This window comes from Acomys minous (genome assembly GCF_964271855.1).
Source record: "Acomys minous genome assembly, chromosome: 9".
Taxonomy (NCBI): Eukaryota; Metazoa; Chordata; class Mammalia; order Rodentia; family Muridae; genus Acomys; species Acomys minous.
The window spans coordinates 35,827,206-35,845,160 of NC_140490.1; the positions used below are offsets into that span (position 1 = coordinate 35,827,206).

A 17,955-nucleotide genomic window follows, 5' to 3' on the forward strand; every position below is an offset into this window, starting at 1 on the left:
TAGTTTGAAATGATCCTCCTTGGTCACCTCTGAACTTCTTCAATCTGTGGCTTGGGGTTTGACATGAATTTGGAGGAATTTTGTTTTTGTTTTTAGTTCTAAAATCTTGATTATCTAGATGTTTCTTGACGTATTGTCTTATCATTAAGACTTTCGTATGGTCATTACCTATGTGTGTGACATTCTGAACTTGTCTCAAGATGAGGGCTGCCATATATGGCCGACCTCCTATCCTCGACATGAAGGCTCTAGGGTTGCCATACGGGGTCTAATCTGTAGTTGTCCTGGCCTCGAACTCACAGTAATAGTTTTGCCTCTGCTTCTCTGAGTGCTGGGATTACAGGTATGTGCCATCATGCCCTACTATGTACAGAATTTTTTTTTTCCTGAACCATCAGTTTATTGTGCTTCCTTCTAGAGCATGGTTCAGGGGTTACACTACAGGAGGGTAGGTGACCCCAAAACAGCTGTATCACCCTCCAGAATTTTTTATCTCAGTATTTCTTTTTCCCTTGAAATTTCTGTCTCTGCCTTACTGTCTGTTTTTCATGTTTACCCACTGGGGCTCTCTGTTCCAAATCCATGGCCTGGTAAATCTAGTATCACTGTGTGCCTGGTTCTGATGTTTCCTCAGTCTTCAGATTGGTTTTTGCCTCACACGATGTCTTCTACTTTTTTCTTGGCCATGGGACAGGATATACTGGGTAAGAGGAACTGTTATAAGTAGGCCACGTATCCCTGTTGGTAAGATGTGACAGAGGGGAGATGTGTTTCTTTAGGGCTAGAAGAAGGTATTGCCTGTGCTTTGGATTATGACCTGTTTCTCAATCACACATGAGATGGAACGAATGGCAGAAATGCACTAAAGTCGGGCAGTTCCCTTCCCTCACCTTAGTTAGCTTTTGAGAATAACCAAAGGAAATGGACATCTCTGTCCGGTCATCTGGATAATTTCCATATGTGTGTGTGTGTATGTGTTCCATTCCGCGTGATGGGAGACTGTGTTGTGTGATGTCAGTCATATAAGGTCCGAGGTGACCTGGACAGGGTGGGCGTGTCAGTACTGGGCTAAGTGCTGCTCGGTCAAGGAAATGAGTTTGCTGAGAGTTACTTTCCCCTTGTTTTATTTCCGATTGTGTTTTCTGGAGGGCCTGGACTTAAAGATGAGTCTACTGATGCATGCCACGTGACAGGGCATGCCTGGGGAGATGGTGGTGTTTGGGTTTAGGGGTCGTACTGAAAACGCAATGTTCCTACCTAGATGTAATGAAGGTCCCATGAACTGCTCTTGTAGTCCTGTGCTTGTTTCAACTCCAGGCCCTCAAGCCTCAGGCCAAGCCTCAAGAGGCAGACCCTCCAAAGATGCCACAAGGTGAAGGGGATTCGCCCAGAAACAGGTCTCAGATCCCAGCCCCTGGCTCGGAGGTGTGGGGTTTGAAGCCACAGGAGCACAATGGTAAGTGGGGACATTGGCTTATGTCCTCCAAAAGCAAGTAGCAGCATATGGTCTTGGGCAGTACAGACACTGAGGGCAGAGTGTGGCTTGGTGGGACTGGCTGGCGGCCCTTTCCCTTGGGGCTTAGACAGGGGCCACAGACTTCTACTCCTACTAACACCTAGTCCTTGTCATGTGAGTGCTGAGGTCCCTGGCAGCTGTGGAAGTGTGGGTAGAGAGGGTTGTGGGACTGAAGGGCAGAGACCGCCCTGGGTGGCCGCCTCCCAGTGACCCTGAGAATCCAGCACTCTGCCCTCAGGGTGTCAGGATCCCCAAATCCATGTTATTTCCTGGCTTGTTTGTTGGGTTCTGAGACAGGATCTCTATGGTGGTCCTAAAATACTCTATGTAGACCAAGCTGCCTAAACTCACAGAAATCCACCTGCCTCTGCTGAGTGCTGGGCTCTTTTCTGTTGTTTAACCTGAAGAGGAGCCTCAGCACGGAAGCCTGTGGTCTGTAGCAGAGATCAGAAACCCGCACACTCCCAGATGTTCTGATGTGTGTAACTCACCCCAGTCAGTACTCTAGGAATCCAGTGTGGACATTTCTTTGTGTTTTGTTTTTTTTTTTTTTTCCTGAGACAGGGTCTGTCTGTGTTAGCCTTGGCTGTCCTAGACTCGCTTTGTAGACCAGGCTAGCCTCCAACTCAAAGCGATCCACCTGCCTCTGCCTCCTGAGTGCAGGGATTAAAGGTGTGTGCCACCACGCCCGGCTGAAGATAAGATCTTGTGCAGCCCAGGCTGGCCTCAAATAGGGCTAGCCTCTTGTGTGGCCTCAAGCCTGCCCAAGGCCTTGAATTGACTTTTGTTGCCTTCATCCCTAAACCCTGGATTATAGGCATGCTCTGTAGTTAAATTTTTACTTGTGTTTTGTCTGAGGCAGAGTCTCCCAGGCTGGCCTCGAACTGACTGTAGTCAAAGCTGGCCTGTGATCTCCCGATCTTCCTGCTTCTGCCACCCGAGTGACAAGATGATAGACAGGTGTGTACTCCATGCCCAGTCACATCTTATTTCTGTCTTAGTTAAAATGTTCTTGCAGCGCCGGTCAGTGGTGGTGCACGCCTTTAATCCCAGCATTCAGGAGGCAGAGGCAGGTGAGTTCGAGGCCAGCTTGGTGTACAATGTCCAGGACAGCCAAGGCTACACAGAGAAACCCTGTCTCGAAAAAAAACAAAAACAAAAAAATGCTCTTGCATGGTGGTGCATACCTTTAATCCTAGCACTCACTCTAAAGGCCAAACAAAGCAGGAGGATCTTTGAGTTTGAGGCCAGTCTAGTGTACAAAGTGAGTTCCTGGCCTACACAGAGAAACTCTGTGTTAAAATAAAACAAAACAAAACAAAACAAAAAAGCAAAACAACAACAACAAAAAAAAACCCAAACCAAAGCAAAACAACAACAAAAAACCCCAAAGAATACACTTGCAATAATATCTATGCTCTTCTGTGCACAGTTGAGAACAATGAGATTCCAATTGTCAGCGAGGAGCACGGTCTGCGACCGCCAAAAGCACCAGTCCAAGAACAGGCGGCTGTGGATGGCATACCTGTGGGAGCTGGGAAACCTGACCCAAACACACAGGTGCCAGCTGCCCGGTTGGCCAGGCCTGAGGAGGATTCTGAGTACCCTGAGCGGGAGCAGCTTGTCATTAGGGATGGGCAGGAAGAGGAGCATGCTGCTGAGAAAGGTGGGTGGTGCTTTGGCTCTCCGGCTTCCTGCCAGGCACTTGCCTTTCTCCATCTTCTCAGCCTTGGACACATCTTGAATTTCACCAAATGGCCTTTGTGACTCGTGCACTCTGTGTTCCTTGTTAATTATCAAGAGGGAAAGAAGAAGGGGGCAGTACAAGACATTTTAATTTTCAGAAACAATACTGTCAGTGCAACTTTGCGGGTGTGTGACAGCTCCAGACCAGTGTGTGACAGATTAAATGTTGCCTCCTGGCAGGTGAGCCATCTCTCTATCTCCACCTGCTTATGTATTGAAGAACTGAAGGAATGATGGATGTGAATGCATCTGAAGAACGGTGACACATGAATCCCCTTTTTTTTTCCTCTTTAAAGAATGGAATCTTGGTTCAACTAAGTATCTTGGGTGTATTCTGTTGCCTTAAAGATGTGGGAACTTTCCATCTCTTGGAGCCAGGAGCACTCTTGATGACACCTGTGCTCCTGGCCAAAATGAAGAACCTGTCTAATTCTTTCAGTCTGTTGTTCTGGTTAAGGGCGCGTTTTACCAGCCTCCTGTTGAGTGTCACTGATCACAGCCCTGCTCCTCACCCACACAAGAAGATGCTGTAGAGGGGAAGGAGGGCATTCTGGTGGCACCCAAGTGTCTAACTGCTGGACATGAAGTGTGGCCTGTGTGCTATTCCTGCTTCCACATGCTTTAGCAACGGTCTCGTTTGGAGGGTAAATGGGTGCAGAACTAGTCCAGACTGCTTCCGCCAGAGTGAAAGCAAAGAGCGCATCTTCCAGGCATTCCTTTTTAAGAAGGGCTGCTGTGCCTCCCCATGTACACACACAGTTCAGATATTAGGGAGAGCCCTGTGGTCTCTTGTCTGCAATCTGTGTGACTTTTTTTCCTGGTTGCTTTTCTCCTCCCTCCAGGGCAAATAGTGTGAATTGTCCAGTTCTGTATCTGAAACGGAGGCTCACAGTAGTCACCGCTCTCTTGAGTCAACTGAGAAGCCACTGCCTGCCATTTCCCACAGTTACCCTCTCATCTCCTCAAACAGCGGTGCTTCTCCTTCATCCTGTTGGTTGCCTTTCTCAAGAAGACATTTAGCTTCTGCATTTTCAGACTGGATCATGGCTTTTTTGTTTTCTTTTTTTCAGACAGGGTTCTCTTGTAGTCCTGGTTGTCTCGGACTCACTTGTAGGCCAGGCTGGTCTCGAACTTACAGAGATCCGCATGCCTCTGCCTCCCAAGTGCTGGGATTAAAGGCTACCATGCCCGGCTGAATCATGGCTTTTTTTTTTTTTTTTTAAATCATGGCTTCTTATCTAGAACTTTTTTCTTCTTTGTGTTGGGGGTTGGTCTGGTATTGTGCATTCCAGTGCTCATTATTGGTCCCCAAGATCTGGTAGTAAACATACAGTGTAAAGTTTGTTAATTGGTTAATAAAGTTTATGAAGGCAGTGACTGGGCAGAAGAGAAGTAGGAGGAGTTTAGGTTTGTGGACTTGGGAGGTAGGGGTGGGGCAGGGGAGGGGGAAGCTGGGAGGAGGAGAGGAAGCTGAGAGAAGGAAGTTGCCAAGGGGCAGCAGTATGGACCATGAGCATGTGGCCCTGAGGGCTAGTCCCATAGAGCAGAAGAGCCCAGACAGAATGATTAGGGCAAGTAACGTGGGGTGTGTAGCTGGGAAACAGCAACAGAGCATAGAGGGTTGACATCTGCCCAGTTACTGTGCTTTAAAACTTTCCTAACTCCAAGGTCTGTGTCATGACTATGTGGGAACTAGCTAGAGTGCAGAAGCCCTCTAGAGTGCAGTAGCCAACCCACAACATTTGTGTGTTAGGGTTCAGCCACCGGAGTGGAACTTTATAGACTCAGTGTTGAGTGGGCACGCTTGTGAGTGCTCTCCATGGCATTTGTACCGCGAGCAAATGCATGAGTCAGGCTGTTTTCTGAGGTACCGGTTGGGTAGCAGCCAGTATCGGTGCTGGTGTTCCACGGTGACATCAAGAATGAGATGTAGCTGTGTCTGGTGTGCTGGCTTTACAGGAGGAAGCCAGCAGAAACTGCAGGATGAATACAGCCTGGATGAAAACGAAGCAGAATCGGAGCGAGACAAGCAGGCAGCTCTTGCAGGGAATGATAGAAATATAAATGGTATGTGAAGTTGTCACCTTTCACCTTTTCTTTAATGAACATTGATAATAACACTGTTAGTAGCTGTCTGTTCAAGGAGATTGTTTTCTTTAGAAGGCCTAGAAAGTGCTAAGCAGGGTGAGAACAGAGATGCCCCCAAAATCAAAGGGTTGTTTTCAGTGAGTTAGGGCCAGGGCACCCCCAAGTTACTCCACATCATTAGATTTCCTGTCAATCGCCCCTGAACCAGTTCTCTGCTGTGCTATTATGCCTCTGGAGTTCACACACCGCGTCCTTGACAAAGCTCCTTTCTGACTGACTCTGAGCGCAGGCCAGCAGCACTCCGCCTTTCTGGGCCGCACGACATGCACTCAGTGCATGACCAGTCTACATGCTTCTTTGTGGATTGATTTTATACCGTCTGCTCTGTCATCTGAGTTTTCTGCAGGTTTAGTTTTTTGCTTCCTCACATCCTATGGTGCTTCAGGGCTGAGCACTAGTTTTTGTGAGCTTCAGTTATGGGGCATGTGAGGGAGTCCAGCCCACTGCATCAGTGTCTTCTGGGTACTATGTAATGCCTAACGTCTAGATGTGCTGCTCTTTAGTCTCTTATAACACAAAGCACTATGAATTGGAAGTGTGCAGCTTACCGCGTCCTGTTGTGCTGTGCCATTTTCTCCCAGTTATCTAAAAACCAGGGGTCGGGGTGGCAGGTGGCTTTGGATTTCAGTTTTATGTGCTTGAGTCCCCAAGCACACAAAACTTTGGTTGTTTTTGGCTTTTTAAATTACACTTACTTGCGTAGGCACATTCATGACATTGTACTTGTATGGAAGTCAAAGGACAACTTTTTTTAGAGTTAGTTCTCATCTTCTACCATGTGTGTCCCAGGGATCAAATTTCCTTTCCAGGTTTAGTGGCAGGCACTGAGCTATCTGATTAGCCCTAACCTCAATCCCACCTCCCCACCCCTCTTTGGAAATGTAGGGGAAATCCAGTATCTTCAACATAAATCCTCAGTGCAGCTTTGCTTTTTCATTACTCCCTGAGTACTACTCAACCTCAGTCTTGGACTCAAAGCTACTTTCTGTATGCTACCTCATCAACAATTCTTAATGCATTTATAAACAATTAAGACTTCAGGACTGGAATGATGGCTAAGTAGTTCACACATAAGGTGGGGACCCATGACCACCTGTAACTCCAGCTTCAGGGGACCCTCTGGCTCCTGTGGGCACCTGCACTCATACGCACCCATCTACACAGATGTGTAACTTAAAATATCTTTTAAAATCTTAAACATAGCAAAAAGGAATCCCCACGTACCCTCCCCCACGTCACCATATTAAGCATAGTCCAATTGTGCTTATATGTTGATATAGTTTCCTAGTTAATAGGTAGATTTGCTCAAACTATAGTCCAACTACTGTCGTCCTCATCTAGGCTGATGCCCTGCCCGTTCAATGTCTGTAACTTGGAGTCATTTGTTATCCTTCTTCTGGTATTCTGAGACGAAGTTTGTCAGTGCAGCCCTAGCTATACTGGAATTCATTCTGTAGAGAAGGCTGGCCTCAAGTTTAGAGACTGCCTGCCTCTGCCTGCCAAGCAAGCACTGAGATTAAGGGCATGTGCTACAGTGCAGGGCTCATTCAAATACTCTTGGTCATTGTTTTTTCAAGTGTAGTGGCCTAGTCTGGGAGAAAGTCCTTCACTTTGGATGTCTTATTTAACAGTGTATTAGAATTATGTTTATCCAGCATGTCACTTGTTTTAGTTTAGTTTTTAGAAAAAGCAGCTCCAGTTTAACTTTTAAATGATATCGGGTGCTATAGGTAATATTTTTGAGACATAGAGATGACACATTAGTAGAAATACTAAGCAAATATAAGGTGTCTCCATCTTTCTTTTGTGTACATACCGACTTAACTAGTCTTCGGGCTCCAGTGTACAGCCCTATAGTTGAGTATCCGGCTAGATAACTCGCTTTGCAGTGAAAACCTTGACCTTTTGTTCTTTACACTAAGTGGGGGAAGCGCTCAGATCTTGTGCAAAGCTGTCAGCTGAGTGAGGACACAAAGCGAAAGGATAAAGCAACAGCCTAAGACCTTGCTTGCAGCAGGATGTGGTGGCTCACACCTGCAATCCCAGCACTCCGGAGGCAGAGGCAGGTGAATCTCTGTGAGTTCGAGGCCAGCCTGGTCTACAGAGTGAGTTCTAGGAAAGCCAGGGCTACACAGAGAAACCCTGTCCCAAAAAACAAAAAGAAAACATAGCAAAGCAAAACAAAGACCTTGCTTGCCCTGGGGGATATAAGTTGAAGACATTAGCCTCAAGTCTAAGTCTCAGTACTGCAGGGTTGACCACAATAGAGCCCCAGACTTCAGAGCAGCAGCCCGGCAGCAGCTGCAGGTGGGGTGGCTCTGGAAAGAGGAGCATGCTCTCAGTGCTGCCCTTGCAAGGGGTCATACAGCACAGGGTGTTTCCAGGGCCTTCGACTTTTTCTGTGGTGTACTGTTGGCTGTGCACATGGTCTTTTGCTAAAGTGCTGCCGTGGAAGGTGAAGTTCTATGACAATTCTAGAAACTGATATGAAGTGAGACCTGCCCAGGCTACTTCCCCAAGGAACTTAATATTGTAATATTATTTTTCATTTTTAGTTCTTGATGTTGAACACCACAAGAGAGGCGTAATAAATGTACCTGCTGGGAGTGAGAAGCCAAGTCACATTCTTTATCATCCAGAAGTCCACATTCCTCAGCAGGCCTGAACAGAAGTCCCGCGATTCACCAGCGATGGAGTAAATGTAGCCGGCCGATGATTATTGTGGGGTTTAATCAGGACATTTTAGCAAGGGAAAAAGTGGGACCATCTCAGTTTGGGGGTACTTCTAAAGTCTCTACAAAGGGTATCAAAATTGGTTAGGCTCTTGATTGACAGGTATCTCTTGAGCAGGTCAGCACCAGTAAGAGAACTGAGGTGGTCCTGTGGCCAGCAGCACGTCACCCTGCTGCTGCAGTGTCTGTGTGACAGGGCTAGCACTGAGCAGCTCAACATCTGCACAGACTTGATCCACCAGCAATGGCCTACTGCTTTCACAGCATGAATGCCTCTAGTCTGATCTAGATAAGCCTCAACACAATTAATTAAAAGATAGCCACTGCACCTGGCTTCCTCTAGGCCTCAGAAGGCTGGGGAAGGAAGACTGTCACAAATTCTGGGCCAGCTAGAGCTACAAAGTGAATTCCAAGCCAGGATCAGCAAGACAGACCCTGTCTCAAACCATAAGTCAACTGTGAGGGAAGGTTTAAAAAAAGGAAAAAAGAAAAAAAAAGTCAATTGGTTTAAAAAATCCTTGTTATTGTTTTGATGTACAGAACACTACTAAGCTATTCACAGTGTGAGCACCTATGGTCTCTGCTTTGCTTTTTGAGCAGGCAGTGACATTCTTAGTAAGTCACTGCACCTCACCAAGAAAGGCAGTGGCTGGATTAGGAAGGCAGAGGCCCAGACTCCTGGGCCTGTGCGGTCAAAGTAGTCCAGGAAACAAAGGGATTGGCTGCTGGAGGATACCCAGGTTACATACTAGGTGTACCTACAAAGGCAAGAAAAACACAGTAGCTGCTTCCCCCCCCCCCCCTTAGGGTTTATGCTGTTTGAAAACCCACCAGGTGAATGTTAGCATTGAAAGACTGGTAGCGCCTTGATGATATTGACGTTGGGTCTGCCTGTAGTTAGTTCTTGATTCAGATCATTGTAGGTTGACTGTGCACTAAGGACTCCTTTTAGTGACACCCTGAAGGGTGGGATAGTTCACAGGGTTTGAGGTTGTCTGTGTTGTATCTGACCCAGAAGCTGACAGTGCTGGCTAACTGGAAAGCAGCACTAGAGGCTGCTGGACATCACCAAACCTGTCACATGAGAGTTAGGACATTGAGGGCTCAGGATCCTCTCTGCCATAACCAACTGCCACGAGTCACAGGTCAAAAACCACAGCCAGGTTAGGCTTCAGGGTAGCTCATCCGGCTAAAGCAGCGCCTGCCCCTACAAAGCACAAAGGGAATGCCACAGGCTTAGCCAGTTTGTCATAGCACCAAAGTGAGAAGAGCAGCAGAGGAATGAGCCGCAAGACAAGGAAGAGCAAGAACAAACCTGCGCTTCAGTGCACTTTGAGGCTTCGCCTGGAGCAAAGGTGTCCACGTTCAAACAAGACTCAAGAGTCCAGCAGCAGACATTGCAGTGTGATGTGGTTTCTTCCTGAACGGCATGAACACAGATCCTTACAGTCCGTGTCACATCGTCACAATCCTCATGTACTTTAGCGATCTCTTCCCCTCAAAATCAAAATTTAATCTTACCAGAAGCTAAATCCTTAATAAATCTCATGTTTTGAAACTTGGTCTCAAAAGTATTTAGGGTGGTGGTGGTGTTTAAAATAGGGTCTCATGTTGTCCAGGCTAACGTCAAACATAGTGCACAGCTGAGGGTAACTGACCCCTGATCCTACTGTCTCTGCCTGAGCAGTGCACTGGCCAGCATGGATACCTCTGGCACCGCTTGCTCCGACAGGGGCACACATTTAAACACTGGTTCTTCGTGCAACAGCACAACCCTACACACCATCAGTGACATTTTTTTTTTTTGTCAAATTTATTAACCTTTACAAACACTATTTCACTCAATCATTCATTAAAAAATGTTTTACAATTAAGTCTGTAATAAAACCACGTAACATTCACCATTCTAGCCCAATGCACCCATGGAGTATAATAAACCACTTTAAAACAGCAGTTTTCTTTCTCGCCAGGTTAAGGGTGTTAAAGTCTTCCTCCAAGAAATCCACTTTACGTCATGGTATGTGGCAGACTGCTGTATCATCTAGCGCAGACATGGTGTCATCTTTGCAGTCTCTTTCACACCAGTTTCACAACAGGAAAGTATTTGTGAACAGAGAAATCAAATTCAGGAGGAACCTACGACGAGAGCCAGAAAGCCAATGAATACATGCATGTGCTCACAAGCGGGCAGTGCAGGAGAAATGCAGAAGTCCAGAGGGAAGGGAACAAGAGAGTAGCCAGTCCTTCACTAAGGCCACCAGAAAACATCCAGGCCAGCTGTTTCTTCAAAATGCCCCATCTTACCAATGTTTTAAAAAGTCTTTGGGGCTGGCAAGATGGCTCAGTTGGTAAGGGTCTGAGTTAACAAGCTGAGCGTGACAGCACACTCCTACAACTCTAGTGCTGGGAGGTCGAGACAGGGAGATCTTTGGGCCCTGCTGAGTTTGAGTTGTGGGCTCCAGCGAGCCCTGTTTCAGATACTAATGCAGACTGGGTAAGAATGCACCAGCTGTGAGGGTATGCCCAAGTCTTATCACATACCCTGGAATGAAATGGCTGCTGCTTATCCGCAGGCACACCTGTACACACAGCTTCTAACTACTGCGGTGGCTTCAACAGGTTTGGCGCCCACAGCCTCATGACAAAAATGGGCTAACCCTCAAACTGTAAGCCAGCCTGATTCAGTGTTTTCTTTATGAGGGTCACCACGGCCATGGTGTCACTTCACAGCAGCAGTCCCTAAAATGCCACTAAAGCACCTAACTTCCTGTAGCAGGGGCATTTGAATACTTCTCTGTTTTACACTTTTTCTTTCCCTTAAAATAGTTTATTCCACTTATTTTGTATGTGGGTGGGTCTCTCCTGTTGTGTATGCTCCAGTTATCACTCAGGTCAGCCTGGGTAGGCAGCGGCCCTGACCTTGCTATTTCCTATTTCTGAGCTCTTGACATTCTGGTTTCTTCCTTCTTTCCTTCCTTTCTTTTCGAGACTGGGTTCTCTGTGTGACAGCCTTGGCTGTCCTGGAACTCGCTTTGTTAGACCAGGATGGCCTTAGAACTCCTAGAGATTTGCCTGACTCTGCCTCCAAAGTGCTGGGATTAAAGGCATGCGCCACCACGCCCAGCTTGGTCCATAATTTCTTAACTGCTCTGAATTAGATAGTGATTTATAATGGGAGCAGGAGAAAAAAAGTAGAAATTCTAAGTCTCAATGTCCTTAGGAAACCTCTTCTAGATGCTGCTTCAGCAGTGGTGTGACTTCTGAGCTGTGCACTCATTTTCCCCCCTCATACTCACCTTCGACTCTTTTTTGTGTCCTCCTGCTAAGAGCTTCATAACCACGAAGTTGGGCTTGGCAACTTTTAAGATTCTACTGACCTAAAACAGAAGCGCACGCAGCATCACAGCACGAAGCTCAGCATCTGTGCAATCGAGTGCTGGTGCTGTGCAACAGGCACGCACAGATACCTGCTGTTTAACAACACCTCCTACCACCCACGAGCCTGCAGGCCCTGCAGAGACAGCAAGTGGCGTCTGACCACAGAGCAACACCCCAGCCTCACCACGCATAGCCACATTCTCTCATCAGCAAGTCCCTCAATTCATCCTCTTAGAATGAAGACTTTGCCCAGCCTCATAATGGCTTTGAGGACTGAGTGAAGGCACTCGGTCACATGCTGCACACTTCATGCTATACATTACAACTGTGGTTCCACAGACAGCAAACAGCCCAGCTCTGCACTTTATCAGAGCACACCCTCTTCAGAGAGCATCGCTGAGGTTAAAGCTTAGAAACACTCCTGGCAGTTGGTGAGTGCCCTTGGAGTATTAAGTGTTATTTCTGACAATCACTAGTCTAAACAGTTTCCTGAACACATGACTGATAGTAAAGACACTTGCTAGATTGCTCTTAGGTACCAAGTCCCCACTGATGCACTATTGACCACTGTCTGCAAACACTTAAGGGCAGGGTGGGTTCTCAGTCCTGCCTTGAGGCAGAAGCTACACCTAAGCATCTGATAGACAGGCGGATCACTGTGAGCTCAAGGCTAGCCTAGTCTACAAAGCAGGTCCAGGACAGCCAAGGCTACAAAGAAACCAAACCAACCAAACAAACAAAAACCGAAAGAAAGAAAAGGTAGATGCAGAAGGTCAGACCTGAAGTTCAGCACCTGAAAGGCTGAGCAAAAGGCCTGCCACAGATTCCAGAACAGTCTGAGCTACAGGATGAGACTTTGGCTCAAAAAAAAAAAAAAAAGGACTAATTTGATATGTCAGAAGCCACAGCAATCTTCCTCATGCAAACCAATCATTGAGCTGCTCAGGCCAAAACCTTTCAAGTCATTTCTGACTCTTTACACCTCTAACCCATTAGTCAACCCAGAGGATTTCAGATCCAAAGAGAAGGTATTACTGCTGCCTACTTCCTGCCTCCCACCTCTGCCGCAGCAGAGCACCAGTGTTCCTTCTATCCATGTGCGCTCAAACTCCAACAGCGCCTCCCGTGCTTCCCCCACTGCTGCTCTTCAAACCCTCCAGGACAGGTCTGCTCTGCACTGTTGTGCATGTGGGTGCCCTCTGTTCTTGGACATCTATGTGACCTCTAGAGCAATAGCATAGTTATTTTAAATGGTTAGAGACGCACCTCAGTAGTAGAAGTATTTGTATAGCATGCTCATGACCCTCAGGTTAACCACGCAGAAGAAAACTCGGGTTCCCTCTCCCCATTTCCTCAGAAGTTCTACACTCTGTACAATACACAGCATGACCTCTCCGCTGATCTCATACAGCTATTTTCTGCTGAGGATATTGTAGGTGCTTGGCAAGTCTTTGAATAAATGAATAAAATTTTCACTGAATAAAAAAATTTTTCTACTACTGAATATCCCTCAGATTTTTATAACTACCATTTTTATTAGCTGAAAAAATATATTCCCTCCCCCTTTTTTTTTGAGACAGGATTTCTCCGTGTAGCCCTGGCTGTCCTGGAATCACTTTGCAGACCAAGCTGGCCTTGAACTCACAGTAATCTACCTGCCTCTGTCTCTCAAGTGCTGGGATTATGTAAGGCATGTGCTACCCTGCTATATTTTTTCATTTTGAGACAAAGTCTAACTATGTAACGCTGGCTGGCCTTAAACTCAGAGAATCCTTCTGCCTCTGCCATCATGCCCAATTAGAATAAGACTTTTCCATCTCCTTCCTGCTCTTTTCTCCAAGGCCATTCAGTGTCCCCTCAGAGGCTAAGGCGCCGTCAGTAAGTCTCTCTTAATAGAAGTGACTGTGCACAACGTCCACAGAACTGGCAGTGCATTCCTCACACTCTCCCAGCCCTTGCTATCCTTGACCTTGTCAGTGACTGGATGGCAGCTGTACTGCTATGCTCAATACTCACCTATACTCATCACTTTCTGTACACACATGTATCTGAAAGGGGATTTCCCCTATTAATATATTTGTAGTACTAGGGAGAGACCCCAGGCTTTGTGCGACAGGAAAGCACACTCCATCTGAGCCCAGCACTGGTTGTTTCTGACAGATACTGCTAAACCACTTTGCACTGAGTAGACCAGCCTGGCCTAGACAGTGAGTCTTAAAATGGTTAAATTGGCACTTACCTGAAACTGCTGCAAAAACAAGACAGGTTCCATTTGACAGTACTGTCCAGCTGACTCACTATAATAATTTACATCCTCCTAGTGGCAGGATGCATGCTTTCTGCCAAGTGTGTCCCCTGGAGTACCGTGGGCCCACTCTTACCTCGCAGTCTGGGTTGGGGATGTTTTCGAGGATCATCTTTGCCTGCTGGAAGTGCTTACTAGCTGCCACATACAGCTCTGGAGACTGAGGAGGAGGGCTGTACTTATTGAGGTCAGACATTTCCTAAGAAGAGAAGAGACTATTTATCACAATACACGTAATGTAAATCTTTAACTGACTACCCATCCATACAGACTCTGAAGCAAAGGATGAGCACATCTGAGTCTGTACGCATGTGATATACAGTTTTTGGTTTTGTTTTGTTTTTTCTAGAAAAGATTTCTTGGTGCAACCCTGGCTGTCCTGGACTTGTTTTGCAGACCAGGTTGGCCTTGAACTAAGAGATCTGCCAGCCTCTGCCTCCTGAGTGCTACGATTAAAGGTGTGCAACATGCCTGGCTGTTATGCAATTCTTAACCTGCGTATGCCATATCTCAATTAATCTAATGACTTAAATATAAACTGGTCATGTGATTAGCACATCCAACAAGGCCAAATGCCTTGTATATCATTTAAGAATGTTATTTTTGGCATTTATCCCACAGGATGGGTTGGTACAAACATAATCCCTTTTTTAGCATGGCATGCGGCTGAAGATTTTGCTCTGACCTCACCCAGCAAGCTCACCTTGAACTGCAGGTAGTGCACTGGTGGTGGTGTCATCACACTGTTGAATGGAGCAAACCTGTGCTCATACCGAACTTGTTCACTATCAAGCTCAAACTTGGGCTTACGCACCTTGCCATCCATGTCAAACGCTACCATTGTCTAAAGGAGAAAAGAATGAGAGCACAGTGAAAAAAAAAAGGCAGTAACTTAAATACTTAAAATGTCATCTCTGGAGATGGAGAGATGGCTCAGCTATTAAGAGCACTGACTGCTCTCCCAAAGGATCTGAGTTTAACACCCAGCACCCATATGGCAACTCTCAACTGTCTGTAACTGCAAGATCTGACACCTTCACACAGACATACATGTAGGCAAAACACCAAGGAACATAAAAACAAGATTAAAAAAAAAAAGCCATCTCAAAACCCAGACAGATGTAGACAGGTGTAGTGGTGCATGCCTGTAATCACAGCACTCGGGAGGAGTTCGAGGTCAGCCTGGTCTACAAAGTGAGTCCAGAACAGGCAAGGCTTTTGCAGAGAAACCCTGTCTCAAAAAACCAAAACCAAACCAAATCAAACCAAATTGAAAAACATAAAAATGAAGAGTAAAACAGACTTCTCATCCATTTTTCATTTATACAACATGATTTATACAAAAAAATTTTCATCCCCCAATTGGTTATCCAAAACCACATGATCAACCCTAAAATCATATACATATAAGTAACATTATATGGACCAGCAGGTTGTAGTTATATGTTTAGGAATATATACATATACATATGTGTATGTATGTATGTATGTATATATATGTGTGTGTGTGTATATATATTGTGTGTGTATATAACAAAGAGGCCATGAATTTGAGAGACAGCAAGGGAGATACATGGGAGGAGTTTAAGGAAAAAGGGCAAAATGATATATTAATTTAACAATTAACAACAACAACAACAACAATAATAAATTTCCCAGTCCCAGCTACATCACACATACCCACACCCTTGCCTCTCAGGCTTCTGTAGCTGTTCTGAGGTTTTAGGTAAAAGATGCTGAAGGAACAAGCACCATATAATCACACAGGCCAGAGGTTTTCCAATGTCCCCTCTTGGTTTATGTAACTTCAGGAGAGTCACCTTGAGATTTCCTGAATTGACAGTACAACCTAAAAATTAATGTCCACAGTTGGGCAGTGGTGGCACATGCCTTTGATCCCAGCACTCCGGAGGTAGAGGCAGGCAGATCACTGTGAGTTCGAGGCCAGCCTGGTCTACAAAGTGAGTCCAGGACTGCCAGGGCTACAGAGAGAAACCCTATCTCGAAAAGCAAGAAAAAAAAATACACACACACACACACACACACACACACACACACACACATATATATAATAACAACAACAACAATGTCCACAACCTGCAAAAAAATGCTTGCTATTGCTTACACAAGCCATGCTAGAGCCCACTCCTACATATTGCAATCCCAGGAACTCTAGAGCCATCCCATCATGAAGGAAGGTGTCAAACTGCTTGTGGAACACAACTAGAATGGAATAACATCATAGACGGGAAGCAGGCCAGCTGACAGAAAACCTCGGTGAGGTCAAGGCAGAGGGGATTCTAAACCCACTATGTAAGAACGGCAGCTGGACAGCAAGATGACGTGACTTTCACCACTTACTTTGAACATCCCAGCACACATGTTCTGATAGACCTGGCTCATGGTGATCTCTCGGCTCAATGGGCGAACTGTAATTGAAGGGAAAAAACTCTTCAATACTCTTTCCCCTTCCATCCCACATTACTGTAGAAAAAAAATTAATTTAAAAATGCTCTGCCCGCTTATGCTCTCCTCCTCCCCACCTCCCCGCCACCCCCTCGAAACGGAAGAGTCAGGGGGAGGAACCAGAAGGAGTGAAAAGAAGAAAAACTCCAGACAGGATGTAATAAGAACAACAACAACAAAAACAAAACAAACAACCAAACAACCCCCCCCAAAAAAAACAACCAAACAACCAAACAAAAACAAGCAACACCCTGCTTATTCACTGAATGTAAACTTCACTTCGCTTCTCTAATGTAAATTACATCTTACGACAAAATCTAAAAACAGTAAAACTGAACTGAGCTGAAAAGTTCAACCACTGCGTTCTTCAGGTATCGAGTACTAGAGAATTCTGGCAAGAAGTAATAGTAGCCCCCTTCAAACACCTGCTTCCCAGGGGTCTCTGACTACCTGTCCAAGCCTAACACGCTACAGTGATAGCACAGCTGCAGATGGACTCCTGCTTTCTAACCTGCTCTCCTGCTCTAAGACCCCCTGGTGCAGGGACCTGGGAAGGAGGCGAGAAGCACCCATCACTGACAGACAAAGTGTCCTCTCTCCTAGCCTGTGCCTGACTGCTGAGAGAGGAGCACAGCAGCCACTCACAGCCACTTCAGCTCACCAGGAGCTCTTCACCCACTTGTCTGTCAAAGGTGAGGTATACGTCACTTCTCAAGTTTAAACACAGTCCACGAAGCCACGTATGATGTACACATCTGTGATCCCAACGCTGGGCAGCCTGGCAAGACGCTGTGGCTCAAGGCAGCCTGGCTAACTCTGAGAGCATGTCTGAATAAGAAATAAGGCAGCCCACCGCACCTTTCTTTTTCTTCTTTGTTTTTTTGCTGCTACGGCCTTTCTGCTGTTCCTCCATTATCCTTTCCTCTGCCATCTGAGAGCCATCGGCACGACTCAGGGTTGACATCAGCCATGCATACAGGAATTCAGAGAGGTACCTACGGTCACAAAGTATCAGTTAATGGTTAAACACGGCAGTCTTACAACACACGCATTAGTAAGAACGGGAAGCTTTTATTCTTTCATCCTGACAAGAGGGACTGAAGCCATGGCCTAGAGACTAACAAAAGCACATATTCTAACAGGCCCTCAACCCCACGAGGAAAAGTTTTGTAATGCTTTAAAGTTTGTAAAGCACTTTTTTCTTTTGCAGTTTGATATGAGTAGATCTTATGAGGAAAGAACATGAAAGTGACCTTTTCCTTGCCACATTTTACAGTTTTTCAAAAGATTTCTGGATAATTATCTACATGGATTACGTTAAATTAATTTAACTGTAAATTGAAAGATTAAATAACACCAAAGTGTAACCTACCAAATTTACACGTTTGATCAACAGGAAAGTGTTTAAAATTGTCTCCATTCTTTGACAGATGAGGAAAATTCAGATTATCATTGTGCTGAACAACACTTGGTTTTTTGTGTAATTATTTTTTTACAGCTTTTACATGGCTAAGCCACCAAGAGCCTCTTTCTAGAATTCTTTATGGTTCTCTCCACTGAAGGGGCCTCTGCAGATGATTCCTCAAAGTTTATGCTCCCAATGATGACCCTGCAGCCATGATGTCCCACATGAAAGCTCCTTCTATCACATGCACACACCCCGT

General features: G+C 45.8%; 2 protein-coding genes across 7 annotated transcripts in view; one reads left to right on the top strand and one right to left on the bottom strand.

The window, feature by feature from the left end:
* The window catches only part of GOLM1 (golgi membrane protein 1), a 39,332-nt gene extending 29,632 nt beyond the window's left edge, over window positions 1–9,700 (top strand). The window contains exons 7-10 of one of the 2 annotated variants that reach the window (XM_084796664.1): window positions 1,318–1,456; window positions 2,949–3,182; window positions 5,222–5,329; window positions 7,966–9,700. In XM_084796664.1, the coding sequence (XP_084652790.1) occupies window positions 1,318–1,456; window positions 2,949–3,182; window positions 5,222–5,329; window positions 7,966–8,075 (591 nt within the window). In that variant the 3' untranslated portion in view covers window positions 8,076–9,700. The remainder of the gene's footprint in view (window positions 1–1,317; window positions 1,457–2,948; window positions 3,183–5,221; window positions 5,330–7,965) is intronic. The other variant, XM_084796665.1, reaches the window with a different exon arrangement.
* Window positions 8,645–17,955, bottom strand: part of NAA35 (N-alpha-acetyltransferase 35, NatC auxiliary subunit) — a 44,587-nt gene continuing 35,276 nt past the window's right edge. For all 5 annotated transcript variants that reach the window (XM_084796661.1, XM_084796660.1, XM_084796659.1 and 2 more), the window contains 6 exons: window positions 17,150–17,286; window positions 16,187–16,254; window positions 14,529–14,669; window positions 13,902–14,024; window positions 11,439–11,519; window positions 8,645–10,278 (listed from right to left, as the gene is read on the bottom strand). In XM_084796661.1, the coding sequence (XP_084652787.1) occupies window positions 10,219–10,278; window positions 11,439–11,519; window positions 13,902–14,024; window positions 14,529–14,669; window positions 16,187–16,254; window positions 17,150–17,286 (610 nt within the window). In that variant the 3' untranslated portion in view covers window positions 8,645–10,218. The remainder of the gene's footprint in view (window positions 10,279–11,438; window positions 11,520–13,901; window positions 14,025–14,528; window positions 14,670–16,186; window positions 16,255–17,149; window positions 17,287–17,955) is intronic.